This window comes from Nelusetta ayraudi, unplaced genomic scaffold (assembly GCF_046127955.1).
Source record: "Nelusetta ayraudi isolate G7.1 ecotype Tasmania unplaced genomic scaffold, CSIRO-AGI_Nayr_v1 ptg000017l, whole genome shotgun sequence".
NCBI classification, from domain to species: Eukaryota; Metazoa; Chordata; class Actinopteri; order Tetraodontiformes; family Monacanthidae; genus Nelusetta; species Nelusetta ayraudi.
In genome coordinates this window covers 2,418,491-2,437,126 of record NW_027466067.1, presented here as the reverse complement: position 1 = coordinate 2,437,126, position 18,636 = coordinate 2,418,491, and the positions used below count along the sequence as shown (strand labels likewise).

Genomic DNA, 18,636 nt, shown 5'->3' with positions numbered 1-18,636 from the left:
CACAAAGAGTGGTGACTGATGGAGGGAGGGAGGTCTGCGCTGCAACGGCAGCACCGGAGGTCTGTTCACAACACTTGTCATCAAACTCGTTCACACTTGCTGAAAGGCATTTATTAAGAAAATTGTGACAGAAAACAAAAACGTTTTGGTCGGTCTGACTTTGCAAAGTCAAAAATAACAATAAATTATAACAATTTCATAGTTAGGTATACGAGAAAAAGTCCAATGCCACACACGTACAAACACACACAGACTCATGCACAAACATACACACACACGCACGCGCGCGCGCACGCACGCACGCACGCACGCACGCACGCACGCACGCACGCACACTGAAATGTCACAGTTACAAAAGTTGTCGTTGACTTCAGGCCTGCGTTGAAAGGCACATATGTTTGGAGACATTCGCTGTCTTAACAACACAGTTGACACTCGTGTGACTCTACTGCATCCTGCAGGAACCTGTACAGTACACGCTGTGCAAAATCATACTCACGGAACAGCAGACAACCAAAAAAAAACAAACCGTGAGCTGAACGCTGTTTCACACGTTTGGAATGACAGCGACGACCAGGTGTCTGCTGCTGCTGCTGCTAACAGTGAAGTATAACTGTGTCGTGTCCTTTTAACGCGTGCCCTCATTGGGTCAACTTCTCAAGGCTCACCATGTAGTCGGAAAATAGAAGTCACTTGACGACGTGAGACTCTGCTGAGCATCCGTGTAAGGCTGACGAAGAGAGAGGGAGAGAAACACCTTCAAAAAAAAAAAAAAAGTTTTTATTTTATTTTTCTAACTCTCCGCAAGGGGCCGAGCAATGTCTGCGCGGGTGGTGGCTGGGGAGGGGGGCCTCATCTGAACTTGAGGTAGGCTGGCAGGGAGTAGTTGAAGAGCAGGAAGTCCATCCGGTACAGGTTGTAGAGCTTCTTCTGGTAGAAGGGGCTGATGTTGCGGAAGAACTGCGCCGCCATGTCCCCGGTAGTCCTGGTGCTCTTGGAGGAGGAGGGGAAGCCCACCTGCTGCTCCACGCCGGCCAGCTGCAGCACGTAGCGCGAGTCCTGCTCCAGCGTCTCGTACTTGCCCACCACGTCGTAGTGGATGAGGCACGGGTGGCACAGCGAGTGCACGCGCTCCCAGTGCTCGTTGAAGGGCTCCTCGCGCTGCGTGGCCGGGTCCACCAGGTAGTAGACGAACTCCTCGAAGGAGACGTCGTCGCCCCTCTCCAGGGCCTCCGGCCGCGGGTCCAGCCGGTGGCGCCGCACGATCTTGGTGCCGTAGCGCTTGTGGAAGGCCGTGTTGTAGCTGCGCGTGAACTTGTTGCGGTAGGCCGACACCAGCCGCTCGAAGGGCTCGCGCACGAACACGAACTTCAAGTAGGAGCGCAGGCGCTGGTTGATCTGCGAGGGCGAGTACTCGGAGAGCGTGCGCAGGTTGCCCGGCACGTGGGCCTCGTTGGCCGGGATGGCCAGTGGGTCTCGCTGCTGGGGACCGGCGGCGCCCGTCAGCACCATGAAGACCCTCTTCCAGTTGGTGCAGGCCACCTTGGGCACGTAGCAGTAGAGCAGGCCGTGCTGGTCGTCCACGATGACGTGCTTCAGGTCCTCGGGGATCAGGACGCGGCGTTTGCGGGTGTGCGAGCGGCACGCCTCCTCCAGCACCTCCCGCCGGCCTTGGTGGAGCATCTGCACCGGCGACTCAAGCTGCAGGGGAACACAAACAGATGGGGGGGGTTCCGTGACTGAACCGTTTCCTGCTGTGTTTTGAAATAAGATAAAAGGTCAAAGAAAACCAGTTTGCTTATTTTTGAGAGCCGAGATTTGAGACGTTGTCAGACTGCAGTCTGCACTGCCTTTTGATTCTGAGCTTAGAGTCTTGATACTCAAAGAACATTAGCATAAGTCTCTCTGAAAAACACACTTTACTGGCCATTTGAGTGAAATAGCACCTCAGAATCAGAATCAGAATCAGAATAGCCTTTATTGTCACTGTAGCAGAAGATACAATGAAATTGCGTGGCAACTCCCTTTGTGCAAAACAATATTAAAAATATAAGGCCTAAAGATAAAAAATAAAATACAATATAAGACACTAGTCAGTGCAGTTCAAGGATGTAAATGGCAGAGGGTGTTAATAACGGAATTCCCCGTTCAGGACTTGCAAGATCTGGTGCTAAGAATTTGAAGGGGCAGCAAAACAGCCTGGACACTGGGCTCTCAAACATTTTCCCGGCCTGCCGGGCGCTGCTGTGCGATACATATTGTCGACTTTGGGTTCTTTTGTCTTTTGGCTCAAGAACGTAAATGTCTGAACTGCAGTTGGAAGTTGACAAAGGTCACAGGACGGTGTCGCAGGGCATCACAGTGGCCGACAGGCTCAACTGGGACCTGCAGTCCAACGAAGGTTGAAATGTAGCAAAGCTGAGAGAAGAGCGTGGCGGTCGGGTAAAGGGCAAAACAATGATTTACAGCGGGGCAAATGTCAACAAACAGCTTTGACGTTCATGCTTCACTTGAGTGGAGTTTGTTTGGAAGTCACTTCAGCAAACATCGATTAGATAACCGACAGGTTAACCAATGTTTCCTGCTCTGACATTTGTAACATTCTGCTTTTGAATGTCCGACCAAGAAAAACTCTTCTGAGGTGCAGAGGGGGAACGAGCGGATTGGCCAGAACTACTTGGCCCACTCAGCAGTAGATATCTCAGCAATGCAACTGTACGTAGGCTTAACATAACATCAGCACTCCTGTTCCCTGTGTTCCAGTTACACACATCTGTTAAGAATTCTAAAGAGATATTGCGGCCACATTGTACAATTGAATTATGGTCAGCTCTCCCAAATCCATGAGGGGAGAGGGGAACCAGACTGTATGTCAGAAGAAGAGATTCTGCACCTCCTGAATGTACACAGAGTTCTCTGAGTGTGAGAATCCTCCTCCTCTGGAGGTCTTGATCAACTACCTCAATGGAAAGGAGGGTTTTGGGGGGGGTCAGCCGGTTCAGCGTGGCCTCCTCGTGGCTCAGACGCCTCACTCGCTTCTTTCATGGTCTGGGCTTGGCTGCCCGGCGTCGCGGTCTCAGGTTTGACTGGCTGCCCGACACTCCAGCATGTGTGGCTCTGTGTATTAACTGGCATCATCAAGGATAGACCGGGCCGGCTGAAGACGTTTCACCTTCTCTCCGCATTTGTTCATTGTGTGTCATTTTGTACGCCGCCGTCTCTTCCCCCCCTCCCCTCCCCTCCTCTCCCCTCCTTTCCCCTCCCAGAATGTTATTGGAGCCACGTGTGCGATCGTGTCCTTTCTGGACGACTTCTCTGTCTGGAACATCTCCTTCATGTCACCAGCTCCAGTGTTTCGCCCCACTTTTAAGAGGCGTTGTAGCTAATCAAATCCATTTGTACCGTCAACAACACAGTGCAATCATGTTGGCGGAGATACATTAGGCTGTAGCTATCACGCGCAGAATTAAGAACTAACTAATGCAATTGATTTTCCAAGCAACGTGAAGAGCAGACGTCATATTTGAACAAATCATCCTTTTTTTTTTTTCTTTTTTGACACGATGTCACAAAGTGCAAGACATTTTTATGGACGGCTGTAAACAGAGAGCTAAGTATGCTGTTTCTGTACGTAAAAGACTTGACGTACAGATTAAAGTGTGAAAAGGGATTGGCGTTCGGTGGCAGTTTTTAATCCGGCGGCTCGGTGGCTTCCTTCCCCACAGAGGGAAACCTTTGAGTGGAGAAAGAAAACGTCAACTGCGCTTCTAAATGATGACCGCTGGAGCCGCTTGGATACCTGGCATCCCTGCAAGTGCAAACAGATGTCCCAGATCTGCTTTTACTGACGCCGTGACTCCAGAAACCCATGCGAGTGCACGGATTAATATCTCAAAGTATGAGCATGTGGATCCATTAGGATAAAAGGAAGAAGTCTCTTTAACTCCAAGTCTCCTTTCCAAGAAAAGTTGCCTCATTTCAAGGAACTATTATACGCACTGGTAGACAAATGTTGTTAATTAATAATAATAATAATAATAATAATAATAATATTTATTTATTTATAAAGCGCTCTTACAGGTGCTCAGAGTCGCTTTACAGGTAAAATAACAATAGAACTATTTAGTTTGTTAAATCAGAAATTGGATTTAACAAACATCACACAGTTTGGACATCTTGCAGTTCTGGTCTGTCCTACATCTACAGGTGATGACTCAGCAAGTGGCTGCTCACCTAAAACAGAGCAGCGCTAGCATCCGTCCCACAGCCTGCACAAACTAACAACGAGTTCATGTCATTCATTGCCAATCCACCCACAAATAAAGACAGACTGTATATGAATGATTTTCAAGGTGCCAATTTTCTTTTACTAAACATTCTTTTTTACCATCCAACTTCAAAGTCTGAAGCTACTGACCTCTCCTCTGCAGGATGAGAGTGTTCATTGAATCATCATAAATATCACTGTCCTAATACACAGAGAATGTTCATCTGAAACAACACAGAAATGGCTCCAAACTAAAATTGACCAAAAAAAAAAAAAAAAAAAAAAGTTAAAGAGGGGATCTAAATGGATCACAATGATACGGGATGATCAGCTCTCAGACATTCCGCAGGAGTCAAATTGGATTTATGACGTCCCAGGACTCGTATTCTTCCACAACAACGTCTGCTCTCAGAGAGACAAAGCATTTCCCAAAACAGACATTTTACACAAACAGAAGCTCTTGAGAAGTCTGTCACTAAATGTGGGTCTACAGCAGTGCTGGCAGTTCAAGCTGCAAGTCAATCTGTAGGCTGACATGCCTCCAAGGCATGGATCGGGTCTCGTTCTGAGCCGTCCAGCAAGTGAGCTTTAGCATAGTCAATGCCCAACAGAATGCGAATAGGAGGATAAATTGATAAAATAAATAAATAAAAAAAAAAGGATAAGAGATAAAAGATGAAAGGGATTTGACCTTTTACAGTTCAGAGGATCAGGGAGCAACTTTGTGTTGAAGTGAGGAGCTACAGTAAGGGATTTAGCAATAACTGCCAGAGGTGTTGAAGTTGCATCAGACTTTGGCAGCAACCCAGGCTGCAGTCACTGTGACCTCACTGACAGCTTTTCTGAAAAGACTCGGTGGTGGGCTGCTAGCGGAAAGGCTACTGCGTTCTGACCAACACAACCCGAGGCGCTGGACTGACAGTGTGCAGACGACAAACTAAGGCGGACCAAAGTCTGGCTGGTTTGTTTGTTTTCTGCCACTCAGCTTGGTGTTATCTGAAAGCACAACCGTTCCAACCAAATCAAAAACAGGTTTATCAATGAGGGACAACAAGTACAAACAGGTTGCATGTTACAGGTTGTTATTCCAAACAACGCAGCCTCAGGATCGCAGGATAATAACACAAACTTTGTCATCGCCCCTGCGTCTCCCAAACGTCTCGTCACCGAAGAAGCAGCCTGGCCGGGTTTGTCCACAGACTTTGCCTCAGCCCTGTTTCAAAACACTCCCATCGAGCCACGTTACGCCGGTTTATCCAAATCAAATGCATTAACACACAGTCACTTCAAAAAAAGGAAAACAAGCGGCAGGAAATGGGACACGTTGGACTAAAAAAAAAAAACAGTATTAAGCGGCTGCGGCACAATGCTGCTGCGGTGAGAACAGTGAACACTGGTCCAAGATTCCCAAACAGGTCCCCGCTCACTTCAATCACCCCTTCAGGTTTTTTTGTTTTTGTTTGAGATCTCTGTGTAGTGACATTTTCAGTCTCCTGGCTCTCAGTTCAAGTGACCCCCCCCCCCCCCTCCTCCCCCCACCACCACCTGGCAGAGTGAGAAGGTGTGGGACGGACACATCCAAATATGATCCGCAGGCCTCACTCGGAGCAGGCAGTGTACTTGTACATTTACAAAAAAACAAATACAAACACGCCTCGGCACTGTTAACAGTCATGATGTCAGTGATGCAATTATGTATTTATTTACTCCACAAGGCACCAAATCCAGGTTTTTTCCAAAAATGGAAGTGGAATCCACTCGGTTGCTTTTAGCCTCGTATGACCGGAACATTTGAGTTTTGCGCTCTAGAAACAGGCAAATATTGGGTTGAAAATGTAATTATTCAGGTCCACTAATGTGGATGAGACCTCACGAAGGACTTTGCGTGGCAGACTGTTGGCAGTGGGTGTGGGAGCTGCAGTGAGAGAGCGCTGACCTGATCGCCGTCGTAAAGCGTCTGCAGAGGGCTCCTCCTCGACTTCTGCCCGCTGCTCCGTTCCCCGAGCGTCTCCGAAGCTGTGGGGGAGAAGGAGAAAAGAAAAAAGACCTTGTAAAACGTGACAGGAAACAGATGTGTCGGGTCAAGGCGACGGTCACAGGGGGCATATCCAACGCCTGGAGATGGTCAAGTAACAAGAATAATTTGTCTTGAAGGCTAAAGAAACACTTGAGAGATGTTTCTCTCGCGGGGTTTTGAACGTGCTTCACATTAATGTCAGAACAAAACTCCTCGAGCCATCTATGCACAGATATCACATGTCGCGCAGACGTAATTAGAACAGAGTGGAAAAGCTGCCATACTGTTTTCCCATCATAAACCTGGCCCATGAATGACATACGTTGTGACGACAATCCAAACTGGACCACAGTCTCAGATTTTAAAAGCTGGGGTCGTGTACCACTGTAAAAAAAGAGAAATATTGTAAATCTGATGTGGTGGTGGAGAGGGGTGGGGGGTGGGGGGGAACAATCTGTGCCTTGTAGTTTTCTGGCCCTTGTAAATCCATGTGAAATTCTGAAGCCACATTTTCATGCAGTTATGGCCAAGACACATGTTTTATGAGGTAACAGCGGTGCTGACTGCTGATCAGCAAAATCCACTGGCATCCAAGTGGGCGCTTATGTGGGAAAAGCTCCAGATATCCTGAAGGTGTCTTCTTCCCCAGGATAGGCTTCATGGGGTGACTGAGGATGGGCCACATGTGGAGAGAAATAAAGAAAAGGGACACATCTGGCCCGAGAGTCATTACGATGTCAAAAATAATGGCTCAAAAACACACATTAAGAGTGATTAATGCATCAATTCCGGATGGAAGTGAAGCCACATAAAGTGTGTTATGGTGTCTGTTGATGAGAGTTGCTGCTCGCAGGGTTTCACTTTCATCTCGGCGTCAGATTACACCGCTTCACAAGGTCAGAGTCACGGAACGCCAGGCCGCCGGGCGCACATCTGATCCGTGCAGCGTGACACAACGTGACCACCACAAAGGTTTTACAGACCGCGGAGCCATTTGACAAGCTATTGAAAAAAATCTTCAGTGGGCCAAATTTCCAGGCGTTTGATGCCGTCAAAAAAAGGAAAAGTAAAACCTATTCAAAGTGTGCTCAGAAAGAGTTGTAATTAAGTTGTTCTGTGTGAAGCAGCAGCCTGTTGACTGTCCAGACAGACAGACAGATAGACAGATAAATAGATAGATAGATGTGCTGTAGTAGCATTAGCATGATAGCATTAATCAACATACACAACAACAACAAACAGATTTATTCATTAATCCCCCGCCCCACCCCCCTGGTGCTACTGAAAGGTTGAATCAAAAAGTTTATCTATAGTTTTATATTTATTAGCTCTTGAGATGCTGATGGTGCCAATTCTTTTTACCAAACTTGACAATACAGGGTATATTGTGTTGTGTTTCCTGGGATCGCATCGAGTGTTACACTGTTCTAACATGTCTCTTGGCACCGTCCACATCGAGAACCAGTTGTTACCTAATACTTCCCCCTACACTTTACATATCCTCCCGGGTCACGCATGACAGGAGGATTCTCTAGTCGCTGCTACTAACCTCAGTTACTGAGTCCAGCTTTTAGTGGCACCGTGTTGTACATGGAGACACATGCCGCTGAGAGCCTTAAAACGGGGTGATGATGCAGAGGGCAATTCTTGTATTGATCTATTTTGGTTGACCAAAGGACCATCACATCATGATGATCCAAAACTGCGCGTGTTGACTTCAGCTTCAGTCTTGCTGGCTGCCGTGGAATTCTTGTAGGTGTTAAGTATTTGGCTTGGATTTCTGAGTTGCCTGACATGTACGATCCTCACTGCTGTGAATGTAGACCCACTTGAGGCACTTTGAGATCAGAGTCAGAGATGCTGCTGGAACCTACTAGCAGATTAAGGTTTGGTTCTGTACCTTCAGTTTTTAGATTAACTCAGATTAGACTAGATTCATCTTAACAGGTACAGAGTAACTAAATGCAGTTTTGGTATCTAACCAGAAGTGCAACAAGTGGTAGTGAAAATTCACAGCATTCACTGAGTATATACTACATACACTGTATAAATATATAGATGATGCAGCGTAAGCTAAATACGAGATGGTTGGGCAACGTCAGACTTTCTCTACAGAACGCTGAGTCACTTAACGGCTTTTAAACATGTTCACACTTCTCCTTGGAAACAACCACTGAACCAGAAGCACATTTCCCACACGGCCACTCCCCGAAACCCATCTCTGGAAAGAAGCGCTCATCCCTGGAGGACCCGACGTAACGGAGGATATAACTGGCGGGTGGCGAGCGCTGAGCCAGGATGTTGCGCCGGGCAAGGTTGAACGAGTGCATTGCGCTGCGTCGATCTGATAGCGCGGTGTGACTCAGCAGAGGGGCTTCACGGGGGCCATATTCTGGCACTTAAACTTCACACTGAGCCAGATGAAAATGTAACCGACTGTTAAAGCCGTGCAGCTGCACGACAGATGAAGCGGAAAATGGAACGCTGTGCATTGTGAAGAAGAAAGCAGCCAGATATTTATTATTATTCCGGCTTGAGGGGTATATTAAGCAACAAACTTGAAAAAAAAATGCAACCAATAAACACACACACACACACACACACACACATCCCAGCTATGAACTCCATACCCACAAGCATTTTTGACCCAACACTGTCTCAGCTGTTAGCTCAAATTCCAACGCCGAGGGGATTCACCAACCCCACCTAAGGTATACTCAAAGGAAAAGGAGGGTTCAAGTCCGTCCAGGGCCCAACACTGCAGCATTCCTCCCGGCTCGTATAGAACCCAGGGCAGAGAGGAAATGCATAGCGCAGAAAGGCTGATGTGTGTTCCTCCTGTCCGGCCCATAAACGGGGGCTCTGTGTTTCGGTCCCACGGGGGAGAAATGGGGCTAACCACCCCCCCCCCTCCTCCCCCTCCTCCTCCCTCGCAGCCCCCCTCCCCCTGCCAAAGAGCCGCTTGACTGAGAGACACACTGTCCAAGGGGAAGGACCGATCCTTTTAAAGCCACAGATGTGTGTGGAAAGGGTGTTAGCGCAGAAGCTGAGGCATGTGGGTGGCGTAATGTCTCTCCTGAGCGAGTATCGCAAAGGCGGCGTGTGCAGATGTGACATGCGTCACTTCGCCAAATTGAATGACCGTGACTTCGGTTGGTTTGGTTGGTTGGTTAGTTTGGATGTTTGGTTGGTTGGTTGCTTTGGCTTGGTTGGTTGGTTGGTTGGTTGGTTAGTTTGGATGTTTGGTTGGTTGGTTGCTTTGGCTTGGTTGGTTGGTTGGTTGGTTGGTTAGTTTGGATGTTTGGTTGGTTGGTTGGTTTGACTTGGTTGGTTGGTTGGCTTTGTTTGTTTCTTTGGTGGATTTGGTTGGTTAATTGGTAGGTCTAGTTGGTTGCAGGCTGATAAGACTGGCAGAATATTTGTTCCCAAGATAAAACCTTGACAGCCCTGACAACAACATCACCTGCGTAATTTCTGATAAACTGGTTGGACAGTGGGTGGAATATTCCAATAAACCCCACCTGCACCTGTCCAAACTTGTTTTATAGAATAAGCATGAAGGATGAGCTTTCACCGCTTATCCTGCACTCAGGGTCACCGGGCGGGGCGGAGGGAGGGGTCATTTGGGGTTGGATTCCAGCTGTCAAATGGTGAAGGTGGAGTAGACCCTGAACAAGTTGCTAGTTCATCACCTGGCTGACACAGAGAGACAACTGCCCACAGTCACTCAGAGTCGCCGCTTCAGCTCGTGTACGTGTTTCTGGATGACGGGTGAAAGCTGGAGGAGCAGTGCAGTGAGGAGTGAGGGGGGGGGGGGGGGGGTAAAGGAAGGTCTGCACACAAGACAGCAACGAGTCACGGTCAACTATTATTTCATTTTATTATTTATAAGATCTCTTGTTCTTTTCATATGGTTTTAATAAGTTCCTTAAAGTCTAAAATATAGTTTTTGGCAACCAAATATACGATAGTACAGTAAGATCTATGAGTGGGAACGAGATGCTATCGAGCATCATTTGTTACAACAAAGTACAAAACGACGTCGCGGCCTGCTGGGATCACACAAAGGTTATTTGAGCGGCCATCAATAAGCTTCTACGTTCCAAATGAAATAATAGATTTCGGTGGAGGGGATGTTTTATTGAGCAATAGAAATGAGAGGCGGCACATCTGTTAATCAGATATGAATTATGAGAGTCTTTCTGGCCAGATGCTTGCAATGGCAGGAATGAAAACACACTCTAGAGTAAAGAGAGAAAAAAAAAAAAGAAAGAAAAAATCGGCTCCTGCAGCTCTGTGTTATGAATATGCAGCTGGTTGGAGGTCCGGAGGCTCCCTGACCGGTCATACAAAGACTCTGAAGGTTCGAGGGTTCGACAACAGGAAACGGGAACAAATTTGCAATGTTGTTCAACGATGCCCCGGAGCGCACTTTGCACGGCGCGCTGCAGGTGTTCGTATCAAGCTGGGACACCGAGCGGCTCATCTTTACGGCTAGGATGAGCTTAAGTCAAGCCCGGGCAGCAAAGGTATGAGCCGCTGGAACCTCCCAACGGCGACGAGTAATGACGGCAAACCTCCGGGCACCAAAACCATTTTCTCCGGATCCACCTGTAATTATACAGCAGAGAGCAGCAGCAGCCCCGCATCTGTACCTGCGAATGTAACTGGTGACACATCGGCTCTGGGAGGGTGGGGGGGTGGGGGGGGGGCATTTCCAGGGAGACGGGCGGGCAGGAGAGGAGATCATCCTGGCCGTAAAAAGAACACAACGCGCCACATTCCAGAGCAGACTGCACCGCGCGGCCCTTCTTCCGGGCTCCGTCTTTGTGTGTCTGAGCAAAGTTTATGATGGAAGCAGAGACACCAACACACACACACACACACACACACACACACACACACACACACACACACACACACACACACACACACACACACACACACACACACACACACACACACACACACAGTCGAGACGCCTCCTTTACGAGTCAAGAACATCCCCAACTCCTGGCAAAAGTGCCAAAGATCAGAGACGGTGACGCTTTTCAACCCAATTAGTCTCCGACTGTTTCTTTGGACTTGGACAGGTTGACAGCAACATTGTAGAATTCAATTTTCTGGGAGGTTTTTGTGGCTGAAGGACAACGAATCAACGACGGGAAACTTTAAACGCGGGAGCTTCTGTTTTACTGTGAACGTCGCAGCACAAAGTGCATCGTCCGCCCACTCTGCACCTTTGCAATTTCCCCAAATATGGTTAAACCCTATGAACTCCCAGCGGCAAAGCAATGCATTCGGGCCAACAAGACAATGTTACCCCCCGCCTGCTGCGCAGCATAATGCTTCGTCACGCGGCCGCTCTCGGACAGCTTTATATAGACTGTGAGCAGACAGTATGCCTTTTGTCCCAGATGGAGCGACACAGGAAGGAGACGCCGTTTAACGCTCGAGCAGGAGAAGGCGGAACTGCGCGTCTGGAACCAATGGGAACGGTTTTAAAAGCGACGAGTGCGCTTTAGGCACATCCAGGCTACTCAGCAGCAACGGAGCGGATCTTGAAAATGCAGCACAAACCAAATTCCGATTACTTCGGCAACAAATGACTCAGTGCTGTTGACACAACTGCCTTTAAGGTTGCAGGCCCATGATGGCCATCCCATGTGTCCCACGCTTTGTTGGACATGTCTCAGAAGAATTAATCACGGACATCTGCAAAATGCTCTCAAGTGTAGGGTGGGGCAGAACTGAACACACGCCGCTCGAAAGCTTCACACCGACGGCAACGAGGCTTATCATTAGAACAACTGAAATACAAAAATAAACTGATGATCAAATCCACGATGAGAATCGGTTTCCAACAAAAGTTGATTGTATTTTATTTCTATTCTAATTGTAACTATGGGTTTTAAACACTGTGCAGCTGAACAAAACCCATTGTTTCTCCAGGCAATAGAAGAAGCTGAGGGGCGGGTCAGCCATCTCTCCTCATTCCTATCTCTGATAGCTGGGTGAGAACTTCCCAAGCACGCGTATCAAACACAACCCCCATTCATGGATAGACTCACGACACAGTAAGTGGCAAAATGAAATGTGTCATACCAGTGCATAAAAGTTGCCCACTTGGAAAAAAACACCGAGCTGTGAAACGGGAAAATGTTAGAAGGATATAAGATACTTAAGACTGATTCTAGACATGGTGTAGTGGCTGAAGAATGACTTGAATGATGAGAGAATGAATTTGCCACGTTGCAAGCTTACAGCGAGGTAAACGGTAGCTTGCAAGCCATCACAGTACTTTGTAGCAAAACCACGGTGTGTCTCCTGTGAAACAAGGTACTTACCGACATCACCGACATCACACTGTAATCTGAAGACTCGGCGAGGACGCCATTAAGAATTTAGAGGGCAGGGCTCTCTGAATCCTTCAATCTTGAAACCCTTCAATCCTACAATCAGGATTTTGTGGTTCTCTTTATTGCACTCGATTTCAGGGCCAAACTTGTACTGATTGCCTCAATGTCTTATGTTTTTAGCACGTCATTTTGCATAAAAGAGATTTCGCTCTAAGGAATTGAAGTGCTGTCATGTCCAGACGACTGACTCAACCAACTGCAGGACCTGTACAAAATATGAATCATTTTCTTATCCTGCTGAACAAAGCCCTGTAGACCAGCTCAAAACTGCTGACACAAATCAGATTTATTTAGCTTAAAAACCAAAACAAAATCTTCTTTCCCTCATGTCACACATCCAAAACTAAATAACCCCTTTCTTAAAATAATAACTGAAAAAAAAAGTGGGCCCTTGCTGGCATGTGCTGGGGAGCTTACTTGCTCCACAATATAGCTGGGTATGTGTGAATGAGGCCATTGTATGTGGCAGAATGTGAGACCTAAAAGAGGTGGAAACAGATCTGAGCGCGGGCCAACCCCGCCACCAGCCAGCTGAAACTTCTCCCAGCCTTCCTTCCCCCCGCATCGCCTATTGGAGGAAACAAACTGCTAATCAGGCCAGTAATTAATCTGTTCTCAGGGAGATCCAGACGACTGGGTGGGAGCGGAGCGCACACACCGTCACAAGTCACTGAAAAAAATTTTTTTTTTAAATCATTCAATAGTAAAAGAAAATTACTTAATCTTCTTCAACCACTTCCTTCCTTCCTGCACGCACTCGTGTCCGATTGTGACTTTGTCTGATTGTGCTGACAGCACGCAAAGCGCCTTGGTCTGCACGTATGGACACGTGGAGCTCACGAAGGCACCAAACAAAAAGAAAATGCGACGAGGCCCTGGAACTGCCAGCTTATTGCCACACACAGACACAGACACAGACACAGACACACACACACACACACACACACACACACACACAATATTTTAAAAAAAACCCATCTATTTAAAATAATGAAGATTCTTATGAAATCTGTGCAAAAAAAGAATGTGAATGTATTTGCATTCACACACACACACACACACACACACACACACACACACACACACACACACACTATCACATCTTCATCCTGAGACAAAGCTTGCCGGTACATTTAATTCCCCTATTGCTGAACCGAGGACTGACAATGTGGTTTGAGAGATGTTGGAATTTGATGGAATTGGTTGCACTATTTGACACCCGTGCCTTTATTTGAATAAAGCAGCGTTTGTTTTCCTTTAGATTTCCGAGGAGTATTTTCCCCCCTCTTGGCTGAGGGAACAGCGCTCACCTGGCTTCATGGTGCTGTTGAAGTAAACGATGACCATGATGAAACAGCCCAGGCTCATGGCAAACACCAGCCGGATGACCTTCTGCTTCCTCATCATTGACAGCTCGGGTTCGACCGGAAGAGCCGAGCCGAACTCCTGCCAGGGTCCCTGCGGGTCACAGCGGGTTCCGGTGTCTTCGTTAAAGGGGTGGTGTGGGCTGCTGCTGCTGCTGGTGGTGATGGTGGTGGTCTACTTGATCACCGATACGAGCATCAATGTGGCTCGCTGTGTGTGGCTGCTGCGTCTTGTCTTCCTGTACATCCTTGTGGCTCCCGGTCTGCGGGGGAGTGAGGCGGCGGCGGCGGCGGCGGCGACAGGAGGAGCCCCGCTGCTCGGCTGCCGTCCGACGGTGGCTGGCTGGCTGGCCGCCGGGAGGGAGCGAGCGGGCTGTCGGTCGACGAACGGACACGACTCTGTTTGTGGGGAGGGGAGAAGGCGGTGGGGGGTCGTACACGGTGTTTCGCCGCTTTAACCCTTTTTCCGCCGAGGTGGGCTCATTCTGGCTGCGGCGCCTCATTCAATTGAACCCCAAGCGCACAGTTGCTATCTACGAAAGGTTCCGCTTTCCCCCTTTTAAAATAAAATCCAGCTATTTCTAAAACGGAAACTAATATTTGCCTTATACGGATTTTTTTAAGGACACTGGTCTGAGTTAGTGTTTTGATTATTGGTCAATGTGTCTATGTTTTTTTATCATCAAAAAAGTAGTAGCCTACTGCTTTGATTACTAAAGTGTGTCATTACCAGTGCGTCGTTAGATTTTGTAGAGATTTTGCTGACAGAATGAGTGCATGAATACACCAACACACATAAATTAATGCATGAATACACGACTCTAATTAAACTTTCCAATTTTAATTTTGTATTAAGTGTGTTCAATTGTGGTATTTTAGCGGCAAACCACTCCATGCTTTTATTTTGAAGTCAAGAGTTACTTATCCTCCCGGATTTTGGACAACTTTTATTACACTCTAAAGTGTCGAAATTATGAATTATACGCTCATCTACCACTGGGTTCTTCTGCCAACATCACGGCATCACTTTAAATTAATGTGCCAGAATAATTGCTTAATGTGTCATATTTAATTGGCTATTTCAGTGTGTGCTGTAATATTGCTTCCTTTATTCCCTTTTCCAATGCAGAGGAGAAAGCCGGGATGCATTTAACAACCTCTGTGTGCGTCTAATTGCTGTGAGACAAACCTGGGGAGGCCCAGAGAGAGTTTGCCATACATTTCTTGTGCTTCCATCCATCCCAGGGCCAGGAACTCTGGTTAAAAATAAAGGGGGGGATAGGGCTAAGAGACTTCCTGCAGGGCTGCTTTTGGCCTATGACATTTTCCACATTCCTCGTGTCCACCTTCCCAGGCCTAATGGATCTAATGTCTGACAGGAGTCAGGATGGGTTAGGAGCCACACGACTGATCAAAACCCCCCGGCCTGATGGCGAGACGGCGTGAGGCCTGTCAGTGTTTACTGTCGGAGGGGTCAGCAGGGTTACAACTGGTCAGGTGTCGGCACACATTCTGTTCGCTGGCCAATCAGACAAGGAGTGTGAAGGGACAATCGATATGCGGCCAAACAGTGCAGAGGTTAATGTTGAAAACCTGGGACAGATAAATAGATGACTCCTCTTTTTCTCTTCTGCAAATGAGAAACAGACATAGACGGTTCAAAATGAGTATGGAGCTCAGAGGAAATCCCCCAGACAGATAAATTAAGGGTAAAAAATAAAATAAATAAATAAATAAAAATCTTGGGGCAGTGAGCATTAACATGGCACAAAAATCGCACCTTCACTTTCAGCAATTTTGTCTCCAAATATGAATTGTTTCTCCATTGGCAAATTCATTTAAAGTGTCATCCTTGGCAGGAGAGAGAAGAGTGAATAAAGATAAGCAAAATGTAAGTTTATTGTTTAACTATTATCTTCTGCCGCTGGAAGAAATAACTCCATCAATTATTACGATGATGCGAGCGTTTGTTTATGGAAAGTTTTAAGGAGTCCTCCCTTTGATCTTCAAATAAATCTACTGGAATGATTTGGGATTAAAATACAATGAAATACAATCTAACTTAATATACTTAAAGTAAAATAAAAGATAAAAACAATACATAATGAACATTTTGGCATGTGTGCTGTTAATAAATACATTGGAAAACGCATTAGGTGCGACATGTCTTCTGCACAACCGCCAGACATTATGGAATATGCCGCACATGCTGTTTTTATAAAACTGCTTGGATGGGAACAAACAGTTTTGTTTAGTTTTTTTCACCAGAGGAGGACATACGTTTATGGGGAACACTGTGTACTAATGTGAGCAGGATGAGACAGAGCCTTTTGCAGTTTCAGCATAAGCAGAAACTTTGCAATATAAAGGAGTAGAATCCCCTCTCTACTGTTTGTAAAATAAAAAATAAAAAAAATAAAAAATCTTTTTAATTCTGCGTTTGCATGAGTTATCACATATTTCTTTAGTGACATGTCTTGCGGTTTAAGAGCGCAATGACATGGCAAGTTAAGTAGCGTGAAGTTTATCTTGTGTTATTATTTCATATGCCGTTATGTAGAGATGCACTCTCGGACAAAAGTCAGAATCCACGGGCCTGAATGGGGCAGATAGGTTGGAATGGGCTGCCCCCTGCAGGCCAATGTTGTCACCGTTCAGTTCAATGGAAGTCATACACAGCCATTGAGTTGAACGGTTTGTGCTTCGTGGCTGCTTAACTTTAGATATTCCTGGAATGCTGGGATAAGTTTCGGGTGTTATGCCTATTGGTTTCGTTAATGCACGTAATTGTATATCCTTAAGATTAGACACAGTCAAAGAGTAAAGAGTCTATAAAAAGTCTATAGTTATGTATAGACACTGAATTAATTTTCAACATTTAATGTCAATTAATTCAGTTTAAACGTTAAGTTTAAGTTTATTTAACTGTGCATGCCAGTAGATTTGTGTGGGTTATGGGGGCTTTACAAGTTTACATTGCATTTAAACAGTTTCATTTCAATCTCAAAGACTGACTTTAATTGCATTTAAGTCAATCTGTGAAACTTCCTGGAATCTTAACATCCATAGTTGTCATGCATGTGAAAATGGATTATGTAATTTCATGTTCCATTTACAGGTTGGATGGGCTCCTGGTGATAAGGAGCTTGTCGTGAAAAACTACCAGTCATTGTGAGGTCAAAGGACTGTTGACCCCCCCGCAACCCCCGAGGAGATAAGCGAATCAGGAAAGGTCTCTGGCAGCATTCTTCTGATAACTCTAACTTAACTTACTCTTCACAATTGAAGTCTGTGGCAGACGGTTTATATTGACGACAAACTTCTTTCTCATTTAGATTGACTGCCACCTGGTGTAGTGAATCATTCACAATGCAGTGCAGAGATAAAGTACACAAAGAAGCCCATAGTTTCTCTGCTTCACTTTCAAAATGAGCCGTTGCAAATGTGTCACTTCCTCAAAGGTTAATGCTCAGATTTGGTTGCTCCAAAACAAAAACTGGTAGTTGCAAGATCAATGATGTCTGTAATCCCCGCAAAAAAAGGGAAGTCATCTTCTGACATGAAACTTAATACAACATTGCCAATTATCTGCCTTAAAAAATAAATCTTGAAAATTATTTTACAATTAGGATGCATGGAGTTGTGAGAAGGACACAGTGTGGCTACCTTTGTAACCAGTGCCTGTCAAGACTGGAAGGCTGTAATCGTTTAATAAGGTACCAGGCAGGCAACCTATACCAGGCCACCTGTGAGAACTGGGTCAGTGGCAGCAGTTCCATGGCAATGTATTGTAGAAATTACTTTGAAACTACCAATAAAAAAAAACTATTAGCTAGAATAACATTACACTTCTATAAAGGTCAAAGATGATACCATTTTCATTTTTTCAGATTACCATAGCAGCAGCCTTGCATAGTAGCTAAAAAAAAAAGAAAAAAAGAAAAATAAAAAGACCCTGCATCTCATGAAAAAGAACATTTAGGCCTCTCTTTAGGTTGCAAGATGCTGTTTTAGTTTATGGGTAAAAAGGTGATGCTTTGTCAGACCTTCCACATTTTTGGATGAGAATGAAAACAAGTCAGCCATTCAGTGGTATCAGAAGGTGAAACGAACAAATGAATGGAGGTGTTCTACAAACTTGGGAGAGATGTCAGTATTCAATAACTTTGCGTTTCTGTAAAGGAAAGTCTTTTCTCATATTTGAGATGAGACATATTATTGCTATAACACATTGGTGAAGTGAATCTTGCACAACATGGGACCTTGATAGCTTTTCGATAAAAAGAAAACAGCAAACTGGTTGGAAAACATTCAAACTTCACCCTTACCTGGTTGTATGATTGCAAACCTAATAATCTTTTCAAAATAAGAATAGAACGGCCACCCACGCGCTGCTCCTGCAACAGGGCCCTTCAGCGCTGTCTCTGTTTTCTGCATACTAATGGCATAACAAACACTAGTAATCAGATCCCATTGCTGACAAATCGTCCGCGATTAATCAAAATCAAAGTGAGCGTTGCCACGGCAGCTGTGCAGGTGACAGTACATTCAGATGTGCGACCAACAAAG

At 46.0% G+C, this 18,636-nt stretch overlaps 1 protein-coding gene across 1 annotated transcript; it reads right to left on the bottom strand.

The window, feature by feature from the left end:
* Nucleotides 1–89: 89 nt before the first annotated feature.
* On the bottom strand, nucleotides 90–14,586 carry LOC142887227 (carbohydrate sulfotransferase 11-like). The gene is made up of 3 exons (XM_076024708.1): nucleotides 14,014–14,586; nucleotides 6,204–6,283; nucleotides 90–1,701 (listed from the first exon to the last, which is right to left on the bottom strand). Exons 1-3 carry the CDS (start codon nucleotides 14,108–14,110, stop codon nucleotides 853–855), a joined length of 1,026 nt encoding a protein of 341 aa, XP_075880823.1. The 5' UTR covers nucleotides 14,111–14,586; the 3' UTR covers nucleotides 90–852.
* Nucleotides 14,587–18,636: the final 4,050 nt, after the last annotated feature.